The sequence below is a fragment of the Thamnophis elegans genome, chromosome 6, assembly GCF_009769535.1.
Source record: "Thamnophis elegans isolate rThaEle1 chromosome 6, rThaEle1.pri, whole genome shotgun sequence".
Classification (NCBI taxonomy): domain Eukaryota; kingdom Metazoa; phylum Chordata; class Lepidosauria; order Squamata; family Colubridae; genus Thamnophis; species Thamnophis elegans.
Genome location: NC_045546.1, coordinates 54,340,991 through 54,355,765, shown reverse-complemented (window position 1 = coordinate 54,355,765; position 14,775 = coordinate 54,340,991). Strand labels below are relative to the sequence as shown.

General features: G+C 39.8%; 1 protein-coding gene across 1 annotated transcript; it reads left to right on the top strand.

Annotated features, from left to right (window-relative positions):
* Positions 1-483: 483 nt before the first annotated feature.
* On the top strand, positions 484-2,725 carry LOC116510718 (lebercilin-like protein). The gene is made up of 4 exons (XM_032220368.1): positions 484-533; positions 667-718; positions 1,174-1,297; positions 1,965-2,725. The coding sequence occupies exons 1-4, from the start codon at positions 484-486 to the stop codon at positions 2,567-2,569; spliced, it is 831 nt and encodes a 276-aa protein (XP_032076259.1). The 3' UTR covers positions 2,570-2,725.
* The last annotated feature ends 12,050 nt before the right edge of the window (positions 2,726-14,775 follow it).

The following is a 14,775-nucleotide window of genomic DNA, read 5'->3' as shown; positions in this document are numbered from 1 at the left end:
TCATATTTGAGTCTCCAGTAGTTATGTGGTAGTAGATATAACCCATTAAATATTTTCACAATCCTTCATGTAAGTATTCCCAGACTTGTATATTTTCGTTTTGTCAGCAGGTGGCATTCTCAGCTTAAATTTCAGTGTTGCCACCTAATCAATCTTATTTTAATCTTTCAATTGTAATTTTAATAATAGTTCAATTGTACAAGCAGAACAAATTTTTAAGCCAATAATTCCAGTATTCTAAAATACTTCCCATTACCACGTCTTCCCAGGAATGGTTCCTCTTTTCCTTTCTTTATAACTTTGTGCTTCTTTTGGACAAGGTCTTGTGGACTCTGTTTATGAAGGTAATCAGAGTGATATCTATATCCTATTAAAGTTCTCCTGTTTGTGTAAGTTTTCAGTGGGCAAAAGAGTGCATCCTTGGGCAATCAATTTTTGAACCAAGGTACCTGAAATGGGCTTATAGTCCAAAATCCGGAACCTATGGCTTCTGTGGAATTGAAATTGGGCAAATATAATGACATAGAATTATTGTAAGACAAAATGTCACAAAATATTTCCTGGGGTCAGCTGATGATGTTTGACCAGGCTATATAATTCAACATGCCTATTTTCAAGGCAGATACATCTCTGAATATCTTCCTGAATTGTTAATTACTTTTCTAGTGAAGACAGTACATTAGAAGCTTTGTTATTGTTGAAGACATTGAGGAATGTGGTAAGGTGATACATCTGAAACAAGAACCAAACAGGTCGTGGATTCTCTGGTATTAACTAAAATGCTGAATACCTCAAGGGAATTCTAGGTTCAAGTCCACTTTCACTTGCAATACCATTGGCAATTTTGCTTTAGTGACTATCAGTCAAATAATATGGAGTTTCTATTGTAAAGAAATATTGGAGGAAATATGGAAGTCTTGAAGAAAAAGTGAGATATAAATCTAACAAATAAATAAAATAAAGTTATTTATTTATTTCTGTTTTCCTCTCTTGGATTATAATTTAAAACTATGTTAATACAATATTGGGAGACTTTAGATAGTTACTTTATTAGACAGAGAAAAACGAAATGGGAGGGAGGCTATTAATGGAGATTTAACGACACTTTATCACTTATACATGTAAAGGATAACATCCACTTACAGATATATGCTTTTTCCTGTGACCTTTTAGGAATTGAAAACCAACATGGAGGTGAAAGAATTAGTTACAATGGCTAAAACACTTGCTCCAGAAACAGGAATTCATCTCTCTGAAAAATTACCAGTGGACAGAATTTCAAACAGGACGTTCATGGGTAACAACCATAAATGACTATAAATATTGAACTGCAAACATCACAAGACATACCTTTTGCTTAAGGACTCAAAACATAGTGGTATAAAGCTTTACTTTATAACTGCTATGTGCTACTGTGAATAATGTCTGTTCTTCAGAAGAAATACAGAATGTGGCATGTTTCTTGGACTGTTTTTTTTAACTGAAGGTGCAAATTTAAATAATTTGTAACACTAGATAGAATACAGGTAGTCCTTGACTTACAACAGTTCATTTAGTGACTGTTCAAAGTCACAACGGCGACTATTTTTCATACTTATGACCAGTGCAGCATCTCCATGGTGACATCATAAAAATTCATATGCTTGTCAATTGGGTCATATTTATGACCATTACAGGATCCTGGGGTCCTACAATCCTTTTATGCAACCTTCTGACAAGCTAAGTCAATGTGGAAGACAGATTCACTTAACAACCGTGTTATTATTCACTTAACAACAGTGATGAGAAAAATCACAAAATGGGGCAAAATTCACTTAACAAATGTTTCACTTAATAACATACATTTTGGGCTCAATTGTGGTCGTACGTCAAGGACTACTTGCAATGTACTTTTGTAACTGTTGTTTTCTTTAACAAATAATAATGTTTCTAAATAGTTTCTGTTGAAATGACATTTTTTGCAGGATTACAAAGTGAAGATATCTGGGTAGAAAAAAATATCCAGTATGAAAATATAGAAAGATACAAGAACAGGAGAGAAAGGCAAGGGCTGGATCTACTTAAAGCAGAGGCTAAGGAATTGAAGACCGAACCAGTGGAAAAACAGGAAAACAAAGAAGATAAAGAGGCAAAAGAAGCTGTTTGTGACATATTAACTCCAGGAATAGAAAGGCATAGAACACCATCTACCTCTAAAAAACAGTATGTATTTTCAGAGGCCATTCAAAATTTACATCAGGGATATCCTTCAACGGGTCCAAGGATAACATGCAGTAGAAGACCATGTAACAGGCAACAGAGTGAAATAGCTGACTTTATAGGAGATTCAGTCAACAATTATGAGCCCTCATTTGCCAAATTTCCCAAGGAAAAACAAAAAGACACCCCTTCAACTCCCACTGAAGAAAACTGTCCCAAGATATTGCCGGAAAAGAAAAGGCTTCTTTTGGAAAAACTGTTTGGTCCAAACCGCATCTTAAGTAGCAGTGATCCAAACTCTAATTTAAGCATGGCGGGTAATGAAAAAAAAACCCTTTGTCGAGTAAAAAAACCCTATGAGGAGGCTTGATGCACAAATCATGGCTTGCATTGTGTGATTCCAGTCAAACCCATAGAACTAGTAGATATCAGACAATGGATAGTATCAGAACTAGGAGATATTAGATAGCAGATGTTATTATTAGAACTAGGAGATATTAGATAGTAGCTATTAGATAGTATTAGAACTAAGCGATATTAGATAATAGATATTAATATTAGAATTAGGATATACTGTATGAGATACTAAATATTAGATAGTATTAGAAGTAGGATTTAGTAGATTGTAGATAGTGGATAGTATTAGAACTAGGCAATTTTAGATATTAGTATTAGAACTTGGATATATTAGTAGATATTAGATAGTATTAGAACTAGAATATATTAGTAGTTTCTATAATTTTGTAATAAGCATCACAAAAGCTATGTTTTGTGAACTTTTTGAACATTTTTATAACCATAAATATTAAAGGAAGTTTGGAAGAGATGTTTTATGACTCATGCTTATCAATTTCTACCTCTAAATAAAATTTCCTTGAGAATATTTCGTTGCAGCTTATATTCACTGGGGCTGTTTGACCACATGAGGGAGCTAGACTATAATATTTTAACATTGCTGTAACAGCAACATAATATTTACTAGACTAATTGGAATTAATATTATAAACTTTTAATTTTTTAATGTTAATTCTATTTTGGAACAATGGTTACACATAAGAGAACTGATAGATCTGAAAGAAGATTTTCAGGAGTAGCTAAATCTTCAAGAGCTTTTTGGGATGAATATAGAGCAAAAATACATGAAGTAATTCAGGCAATGAAAACAAAGCTTGAATTGCATTCTAATTACTGAGCCCTGGCAGTGCAGTGGTTAAATGCAGGATCGCAGGCTAACTCTGCTGGTAGCCAGAAGTTCAATCCTGATAGGGCTCAAGGTTGACTCAGTCTTCCATCCTTCTTGGGTCAATAAAATGGGGACCCAGATTGTTGGGGGCAACATGGTGACCCTGTAAACTGCTTAGAGGGGTTTGTAAAGCATCATGAAGCAGTATTTTTTGGAATATAAGACACTCCAAAGTATAAGACGCACCTAGCTTTTGGGGACGAAAAAAAGAAAAACAAGAACAAAAATCTGCCTCTGCCTCCCAGCAATTTGCCTCCTTGCAGCAAACAGCAAACAGTCTCTTTCAGTTTCACTTTCAGCACAGTCTGATCTGCACAATATTTTTTTTTGCCTCTGCTGCCCAGAAATTGGCCTCTTTGCAGCAAACAGCCTATTTCAGTTTCAGCACAGCCTGATTAGCACAAGCAGCTGATTGTCGGTTGGATTGTCTTCCCGACCATTAGCTGTTTCAGGCTGCAGGGATTGCCATTGCCTAGTACCTCCTCTTTGCACACCATTTTTTGCCCGTTCCGGTGACAGTGATCAAGGTTGATTCAGCGTTCCCTTATATTTGTTTCCCTGTAAAATAAATAAATAGATAAACTGGGTGCTACAGAGACATCCAGACAGGCAGCAAAACTTGACTGATTTACATAGCTGATCACAGTCACTATGGCATTGATTTTGCTTTCCTTATGGCAGTGATGGTGAACCTTTTCGGCAATGAGTGCCCAAACTGAAAACTGCCTGAGCGCCAGAAACCTGAACACCAGCTGGCTGGTGAGCATGTGCACGCAGGCCACCTAGTCTTTGGGTTATTGGTGCGATTGTCTTCAGGTTTCTGGCGCTCAGGCAGGTGAAGACCAGCTGGCCAGCGGGCACGCACATGCCAGAAACCAGAAGAGCATCTGGTGATGGTGCACATGCCCACAGAGGGGCTCTGAGTTCCACCTCTGACATGCATGCCGTAGGTTTGCCATCACAGGACTATGGTCCTATTTCTTTATGAAAATTTATATGGCTGCTCAGCTCACTCTTAGTGAAAGTTGCCTATTAAGACAAAGGGTTGTTAACTTACACTATGAAACAACTGTCCTCTTGAAAGAATACTAAGAGCAAAAGGCATCCAATAAATAAGGTACTGATCTTCTTGACCATTCCTGTCCATATTCACTCCTCAGGGAAACATGACATCATCTTCTCTTTTATCTATATTTTTGGTGGTCAAACCTATTGATGTTATCAATAAAACAATTTTGGACATAAGCAAACTATAAACAACAGTAATAAAAGACAGTGGGGGGAATTGTGATGTATCATTATTTGCTAAGCAAAGTTTGAAACCATTGTTGATTGTTTCAGAAGGTCTAATTTAATAGGGAAATGTAGCCAAACAGATCAGAGTGGAGCACCCAAAGCTAGAAAGGGAACTTGTATGGGCCTGATATTATACAGAAGTTACAATTATGTAATAATTCTTATTTATCGTGTTAACTGAAAACAGCCAATATTCATACATTTAAACCTTTTCCAAATTGAGCACATCATCTATTTCATTACATGGACATGCATAGCAATAAAATGGAAGAGAAACACAACAGGGAATATAGACAACTTTCTCACAGGCTGCTGCTGTTACTTGGTGGACCACCGGCTAGAAAAAAACACCATTGAAACTTCTTTAATCTAGTCTTGCCAACTGTTCTTCTCTGGAACCTTCTTGAGGTTGCTTCATGAAAACCAACAAGCAGTGAAATCATTTACGTGTGACTGCAACTAGTTTGTTTAGACATGTCACTGTGATGGATTCCACGGCCATCTTTCCATTAACAAAGGAAAGCTTAAATTAACCTTAAAGGAATTTGGAGAGCTGGAGAAAGGAACGCCTTAATATATCCACTGCATTTTTTAAAAATTAAAAATGCTTTCTCTACTAATGTAATCAATTGAAACTGTTATTCTCTTCCAAACATGTAATTAGCATACTTTAACCACTCTTTATCAAGGCTACTGAAAATAAAACACTAACATGTTGGGCATTTTCCATCTGTATTAAATAAATATTTAGTATTTTTGCTATGTGTGGAATTGACTAATTTGTAATACAAGAATTGGCAAGCCAGAAAGAAAATTATTCTCTGATGCTCTGGACATTAACTTTGGTTGCAAAAAGGAACTAACAAGGATTCATCCTAGGAGAATTTGAAACGGGGGGGGGAGAGAGAATTGGGGGCACATATTTTGTCATGGGCTCCGAACTCGGAGGAGCATCACTTTCTAAAATAGCAAGCAAGCAAGCAGCTTTGAAAGACTCTTCTAGGGGGAAAGTTAAATCATAAACTCTGAGGATGTTGCCACAATCACTTTAATCACCATTTTGAAAACAGCACTAGAAAGAGCACTGGAAACAGCATGACATCCGCATCCAATGCATGCAAAAAAAAAAAAAAGGAGGGTTAGCAGCCCTGCATCAGCTTGGCAAGCAGAGACATTTCCACTTCTTCTAAGATCAGCTGGCCTTATTCACCAAATCAAACTGGATATTTGCATTACTAACCAAAAAAATGCAAAAAGTGATATGATAGCATAATTACATCACTTAAAATTTGTAAGTAAGATATAACTTGCCTATCACTAATGTCAGTCATGAATGTGTCATGTTTATTTATTTATTTTTTGGCTTTTCATAGCTATTAAAGTCAGCAAAGCAATACAAGTAAATACCAGTCTAAGAGCCACAACTCTTTGGAAGCATGAGTTTAAGGGAAGTCCAATGACCTTCCATGAGGTATGGAACAGCTGAACAATTTTTTTTATCGTTTTTAACCTGATCAATTGTAAGTTTTGTTTCTGCTGATAATTGCCTTCTTGTAACATGCATCTTATTGTAAGATTTTTGGAGGGGGGGTGTTGCAGACTATTTATAACTATTATAAATTTATAACTTTATAAACATAACTAATTCTTTCATAAGAAATTTATATTTATAACTATGTTTTTAACATAAATTTCTGACTGATAAGGTTTTTTTTTCTTAAACCTGGAAGCTAAAGGATGTGTTGAAAGAAATGTCCTTCTGGGTTCGGCTCCAAGTGGGGAAAAAGACACTGGAGGCATGGAGGCTGCTTGGAAAGATGGTTTTAATGGTGGACAGGACCACATGGCTTGAGTCCTGAACAGAAAAAGTGATCACATGCTTCAATGTTGGTGGAGAAAAGAGAAGGCGGGACTGAGATGCTGTAAGTCCCTGGTTTTATGCCCTCTCTGGCCTTTGATCTTGAGCTTGTATTCTGATTGGTTGTCAGACTCCCATGGGGCCATGCAGGGGCAACTTCCTTGGCTGTGTTTTGAATCCAGGTTTGGTTGAGTTCTCAGATGCCATGTGGGGAGTTGGGTAAAGGGCCAATATTATCATGCCTTAATTCCATCCCCCTGGAGCTGAAGGAGACAACTCTTTATTATGTAAAGGGACTAGCTTGGCCAGCTTAATGGCCCATTGACAAAGTGGGTGGGGGCATGTTTCTTCCTTTTCACATTCAGGGAAATGTAATATTCTGCCATTTCAATATTTCCTAGGATATTTCATTTTTCTGGGAAAGGGCTGGGTGATAACTTTCCACAGATGCAATTTTAAATTTTCTTATTGTATTAGTAGGAAATCCTTGGATTAGTTAAGAAAATATTTTAATAAGAAAGAGTTAAGACATGGAACAATTTATCAATATTTTATACTGGTGCATGGTGCAAATATGATTTGCTGAGGAAATAATGGCTAGTTCACCATGGCTAATTCACCACTTGGCCTAGACATGTCAAGACAAGGCAAACCATAAAAAAGTCAAAGCAGTTCTCCAAACAAAGCTATTCCTGATCCACTTGCATAGTCCAATGTAGAAATTCAGGGAGGGTTCTTGCATGCCTGCCATCTTTTTGAGGGGGTGGGCAGCTGGCAGTTCTAACTCTATTCACTTCTGGAAAGCCCTTAAAATATGGTTTTGTTAGTGAGCTTACTGATCCTACAGAAATAGGAAACTGGAAATGGCTATATTATATGTAGAATTTTGAATGAAGTTTCCAGAGGCTTTGAGCATATTTATAATATTTTTGTTTTTATAATGGCTTATAATGGCTTTGACTGAATTTTGTGTGTTGCCCAGTCATATGCATGAGACAGGCAGCCATAGGTAGGATTCAGCCGGTTCGCTGAACCAGTTGTTAACTCTGTGTGTAGTTCAGCGAACCGGCTGAATCAACATGTGGCCACCCCTCCCCGGCACTCCTTGCCTGGCCTTCTCTGAGGCCATTTTGGAGGGGCTGGAGCTACTAAAATGGCAGCCAAACTAAGTGCCTGAAAGACCCCATCCTTCACTGGGAGTCCAGGCGCCTCAGCAGGCAGTGAGTGAAACCTCAGCTAGGGGTCCTTGGCTGACAACGGGCTTTTCAGAGGACCAATCTAGCACTCAGAGCCAGTTCTGCCCTAAGAAGGCTGGAGGTGTTGTTGGGGCTCCTGTGAAGAGGGGCTTAGTCCTGGTTCCCATACCGCGTCATGATCCACAAACTGCTGCTGGCGCTCCGCAGTTTTCTGGACAGCCTCTTCGTGTGTGGCAGTCTGCAGGTGGGCAGGGCAAGGGGGCATCGCTCCCACCCTCCCTCCACAGGCCCAGCCCCAGCCCAGCACTCTTCCCCCTCCCCCTCCCCTGCAGGTGTTCCCAGAGCTGCCGTCGTTTCTGCACCCTCCCTCCTGGCCCGCATCTGCCAGAAAACAAAAGTTTGTGAGATTAAAAAGAAAGAATCAATTCCAACTTTTTGAAAAAAAAAAAAAAAGGTCTTGCAAAGTTGGAATTGACTGAGTAAACTTTTTTTTTAGTCTCACAAACTTTAGTTTCCTTGCATACGATGGCGACAAACATGATTGAGAAATGCGATGGAGCTGGAAATCAGGTAGGCAAAGGCATCTGGGTGGTGGTGGGTGGGGCATGCTCCGCAGCGCGGTGCTGCAATGGCAAAATGGGCAACGGAGCGGCCCTCTCTTCTCCCTGCTTTTTCCGGTTTTTTTGCCCGTTTCTACATTGCAGTGCCACGCCCAGGTTCCACTTTTATAGGGGGGGGGGTAATTTGCCTGGCCAAACTAACCCCACAATCTCCCTACATTGGGCTCAGCTTCGATCGGGTCAGTTAGTCTGTGGCTCTGTCAGCGGCAAACGAAACACGCGCTTTCTGCCGCCAAGTGCGCCCAGCTGTGCATTTCCTCTGCCTTCATTCCCTGATGGATCAGTGGTAAAAAAAACAAAACAAAGCTGCCTGCTATAGCCAAGGCCACCCCCGCTAAACAAGCAGCAGACGTGCTGGCAGCGGCGGCGGACCATAGCGGGGAGAAGCGAAGAGTAACGAGGCGCAATGAAGGGTCCTGATCCTCCTCAACTATGAGCAGGGCAGCCCTGGAGATGGGAAGGAAAAAGCAGCTACCAGAATAAGTAGGGGATGGGAAATTTGGAGGAGTTGAAATTGCTGTTCACTTCTTGCGCCATCCTTAGCTTCTGCAGCTTCATCCGCTATTATTTCTATTTTAGAATGAAAAGACTTAAAGGTGCAAAAATAATAGTTTTGTACTAAAACTATCTTTTTTATTGTTGCTAAATGTAATATTTCAAAAGCAAGAAAAAAAATGAAGGGGCATAAAAGTGCATTTATTATGTTTTTCTTAGAACAATTAGCTGAACCCTGCCATCATTATTTTAGGTAGTAATTTATCAAATCCAAAACACAAAATGCAAAATTTGCAATAATCTTTATATTTTGGTCAACTGTAAATTCAAAAAACAGATGAATTTATGGTATGGAATCATTTCTCAAATGAAGCCGCTCAGTGAAGCAATCTTTATAATTGGCATTATATCTTTGGAAAATAAAGCTAACGTAAAAATGCTAAATTTATATAATGTACTCTATGTATGTTTGCAATTGATAGCACTTATTTCTTAATCAAGCTAATAATAAATATTTCATAACTAGAAATAGTTCTTGAAATCCACTGCATTTATTAATAAATCCTTAATTTTGTTAATGTGCTCATTGGACAATAGGGAGTTATAAAAATTGACTGTATATCCAAGGTGTTCCCATATCTACAAAACAAAACAAAAATCTGTTTTTTATTAAGTAACTATAAACAGGCAGGTGCAAAAGTTATCCTCAGGGGAAGATAAAGACTATTTCACAGGTTTTCGATCTATGACGTAAAAGGTACATGAGTCAGAAAATATGCTTGTGGAGCGGCTGGGAATGTACTTTATGTAAATACAGATAGTCCTTGACTTACAACCATTTGCTTAGCAACTGTTAGTATATAGCGGTGCTGAAAAAAGTAGTTTTAGATTGGTCTTTGCACTAATAATCATTGCAGAATCCTTGTGGTTGTGTGCTCAAAATTCAGGCACATCGCAACCAGCATGTATTTATGATGGTTGCAGTGTCCTGGGATCAAATGATTGCCATTTACTACCTCTTCTACTGGATTCCAACAAGCAAAGTTAGTGTAGGAAATTGGATTCACTTAACAATCATGGGTTTGCTTAAAAACTGTGAAAAAAGAGATCATAAAATTGGGTACAACTCATTTAATGCCCCACTTAGCAACATAGGTTTTGATCCTAATTGTGGTCATAAGTTGAGGACTACTTGCAGTTTTAATAGATTGTAGTAACGGGATATGGTTGGTACAATTAGCTTTGATACTTGACTCATGGAGGTGAATTAGGTTAGTTTGAATCAGATTTAAACCAAGTGACATGGAGTCAGTTTCTCAAGCAAGTCCATTTTGTATAAAAATTTGGGAGATGAGGGGAGCAGCCATGCGACGCAAGCCACCCTTAATGTGAGTGACGTTGAGTTGGCCACACCCACCCAGTCACATGACCACTCAACCACACCTACTCAGCCATTCATTAGGGCAGAGAACCGATTGTTAAATTATTTGAATTCCACCACTGCAGGCAGCTTTATAAATATGTTAAATAAATAAATTAAACATCCCTGCAAGTACTCTTTCTCTCTCCCCTGGCTTGTCTGAGATCCACATAGGGCTTATTGTGCTAGGAATAGTTCCATTTTTTCTCTCTTTATAATTTTGCACTTTTAGACAAGGTCTTGCAGACTCTGTTTATGAAGGTAATCTGAGTGATATCTATATCCTATTAAAGTTCTCCTGTTTGTCTAAGTTTTCAGTGGGCAAAAGAATGCCCACTGAAGAAGGGCAATCATTTTTGAACCAAGGTACCTGAAATGGGCTTATAGTCCAAAATCCGGAACCTATGGCTTCTGTGGAATTGAAATTGGGCAAATTTAATGATATAGAATTATTGTAAGACAAAATGTCACAAAATATTTCCTGGGGTCAGCTGATGATGTTTGACCAGGCTATATAGTTCAACATACCTATTTTCAAGGCAGATACATCTCTGAATATCTTCCTGAATTGTTAATTACTTTTCTAGTGAAGACAGTACATTAGAAGCTTTGTTATTGTTGAAGACATTGAGGAATGTGGTAAGGTGATACATCTGAAAGAAGAACCAAACAGGTCGTGGGGTCTCTGGTATTAATTAAAATGCTGAATACCTCAAGGGAATTCTAGGTTCAAGTCCACTTTCACTCGCAATACCATAGGCAACTTTGCTTTAGTGACTATCAGTCAAATAATATGGAGTTTCTATTGTAAAGAAATATTGGAGGAAATATGGAAGTCTTGAAGAAAAAGTGAGATATAAATCTAACAAATAAAATGAAGTCCTTATCTATTTCTGTTTTCCTATCTTGGATTATAATTTAAAACTATGTTAATACAATATTGGGGGATATTAGATAGATACTTTATTAGACAGAGAAAAACGAAATGGGAGGCTATTAATGGAGATTTAATGACACTTTATCACTTATACACGTAAAGGATAACATGCACTTATAGATATATGCTTTTTTCTGTGACCTTTTAGGAATTGAAAGCCAACATGGAGGTGGAAGAATGATTTAACATGGCTAAAACACTTGCCCCTGAAACGAGTTCATCTCCCTGAAAAATTACCAGTGGACAATATTTCAAACAGGACATTCATGGGTAAAAACGATAAATGACTATAAATATTGAACTGTAAAAATCAGAAGACATACCTTTTGCTTAAGGATTCAAAACATAGTGGTATAATGCTTTATTTTATAATTGTTGTCTGTTACTGTGAATAATGTCTGTTCTTCAGAAGAAATACAGAATGTGGCACGTTTCTTGAACCGTTTTTTTAACTGAAGGTGCAAATTTAAATAATTTGTAACACTAGATAGAATGATGTTCTTTTGTTACTATTGTTTTGTCTAACAAATAATGCATATTCCTAAATAGTTTAAATAACATTTTTTGCAGGATTACAAAGTGAAGAGATCTGCTCATGGGCAGAAGACAATATTCAGCCCGAAAATACAGAAAGACAGAACAATAGGAGAGAAAGGCAAGGGTTAGACATATTGAAAGGAGAATTTGAGAAATTAAAGAAAGAGCCATCATTCTTCTTACACATCTTGATCAGCCAAAAGAAAACAATTTGGAACAAGCTGCAGTTGAAAAACAGGGAAGCGAAGAAGAGGCAAAATAAACTGTCACAAATTAACCACAAGGCATGGAACAATATCTAGCTTTAAAAAACAGTATGTATGTTCAGAGGCCATTCAAAATTTACATCAGGGATATCCTTCAGCAGGTCCCTTAGTCAACCCAAAGATACCATGCAGTAGAACAGTGTTTTTCAACCTTTTTTGTGCAAAGGCACACTTTTTTCATGAAAAAAATCACGAGGCACACCACCATTAGAAAATGTTAAAACAATTTAACTCTGTGCCTATATTGACTATATATAAAGTAATTTTCCCACGGCACACCTTACACTATGTCACGGCACACTAGTGTGCCACGGCACAGTGGTTGAAAAACACTGCAGTAGAAGACCAAGGAATTGGCAAAAGGATGAAATAGGCGACTTTATAGAAGGTTCTGTCACCATTTATGAGCCCTCATTTTCCAAATTTCCCAAGGAAAGACAAAAAGATAACCTTGCATCGCCTGATGAAGAAAACAGTCCCAAGACACCGACTTCTTTTGGAAGGCTTCTTTTGGAAAAACTGTTTGGTTGAAATCACATCTTAAATCAAAATGATGGCTTGCATTGTGTGTTCTCCAGTAGGTGGAGACATCATCCAGGTATGGATATGAGTCAGGATCCAATACAACTGGGTCTACAAGTATTAAAGCCACGCCCATGAAGCTCCTCCCCAGAAATAGACTCAGTCAATCCTTCGATTAGCTGTGTCTCCCTATCTCTCCTTGCTAATTTTCCTTTAAATTCTCTAAAAATCCTCTAAACTTCAAATTACTAAATTGGCTTCCTTCCAAATCATTCTCTATCTGGCCCTTGCTCTCTAAGCATTTCTGCCTTTCTGAGGCTTTGGCCTCCCTCTGGTTTGGCTGCCTCAGCAGCTTACAGCCACGTGGCCAGCCTACAAGGTTCGCCTCAGGCTCTTTGAGTGCCGCTCGTTGCTGCTGCGCTGTCCGAAAGAGCTCCAGCCTCTTGCTGCTGCCGTGCTGCTGAAAAAAATCGCCCAAGCCTTTCAAAAGGCATTCTGCTGCAGCCGGACGCCTCAGGAACGATCGCTGCAGCTGCGCACGCCGGGAGAAGCCTCCTCTAATCGCGGAGGCCACAGAAATCTCATTCTGAGCCTCGACAGCCTCTCTTTCGGCTCCTGTGGCCTCTCCTTGGGCCAGAGCACTTAACAGGCAGCAAAACTGCCGGGCGATAGGCTGCTTGGTCAGCTCACCATCTTAGCCCTTTCTCAGGGCCCGGTCTACTCTCTGAGTTTTGGGTGTGAAAAAAAGTGACGGCCATTTTGTTTGGGTGGGAAGCCTGCTGCATCGCTTTACAACATCTCTTCAGCTAAACCAGTAATCGTGAGTAATGGCAAGTAACGGAACCCTTTCTGAGAGGAGGGGTGGGATTTGCTCAGCTCTGTTGCCCCATCAGCTCCAGTCACTCTGAGCCTAAGGGGGAAAAAAGGCCATTCAAAGCCTTTTTCTACCAGGCCTTCTAAGGCCTCTAAGTCTACTCTCCCACAGGAGACCTAGGAAATTCCCTGTCCTGGTGCAACTACCGATAAGGGCCCTGATCCTGCACCATGGAAGGCCACTTCTAAGACCAATCATTGCTCTACTACTGTCCTTCTGCCCAGGGCTTCTCCAATTAATTTCAACCCTATGGAGGACCTCTCCACTGATACTGATGGGGATGTTTCCCCCCTAGCTTCTCCCTTGAACCCTGAGGACGGGATTGGATTTCAGGGGGAATCAGATTCTGAAAGGGATGGCAGCATCACCCCTGATATTAATGTGGGTTCCCCTGCCCCCAGGGCTGTCACCATTAATCCTGATGATATGGCTGACATCATAGCAGCTGCCATTGAGCGGGGCATCACTGCAGGCCTTCAGCATCGAACTCCTGCTGCTGCCACTCCTCATTGCTCCTCTTCCAGCAGACCTAAGAAGGGTCGTTCCACCCAGGCCCAGGGGGAGACTTCTGCAAGCATCTCTCAGCCGCCTGCTGGGGATACCGAGGAACAGTATATATTCTTTCAGGCGTTCTGAGTCAAGTCAAGTTCCAACCCGGAGATAAGAGTGGTTCCAAAGCCTCTTCTTTGGACATTGGTTGCTGGGTGCACACAGCTATCTCTAGGGCGTATTCCACTCTCTCTCTCTCGCTGCCTGTGCCTCCGCATATCACGACGCACTCTACACGCAGCGCAGCCACCTCTGCGGCCTGGGAAACTCAAGCTTCATTGGAGGAAATTTGCCAAGCAGCTACATGGACTTCAATTTCTCCATTCGATACTACAAGCTAGATAGATACACCTCAGCTGATGCTTCCTTCGGACGGCGTGTGCTACAGCATGTCGTTGTCACTTAAGTTTTCTTTCTTCTTTCCCTCCCAATGGGACTGTGGGCTTTGGTATGTCCCATGCCTGGATGATGTCTCCACCTACTGGAGAATGGATGTTGGTACATACCTGATACGCCAGTTCTTAGGGCGGTGGAGACATCATCCAGCCCCACCCTGTTCCTTTAATTTATTAATCTTTCTTATATTCCTTGGGGAGAGATAATCTCTATCATTTCAGATTGCTTACACAGCGGTCTACAAGTCACTCCTTCGTCTATTTCTGGGGAGGAGCTTCGTGGGCATGGCTTTAATACTTGTAGACCCAGTCGTATTGGATCCTGACGGAGTCATCCCCATGCCTGGATGATGGCTCCACCGCCCTGA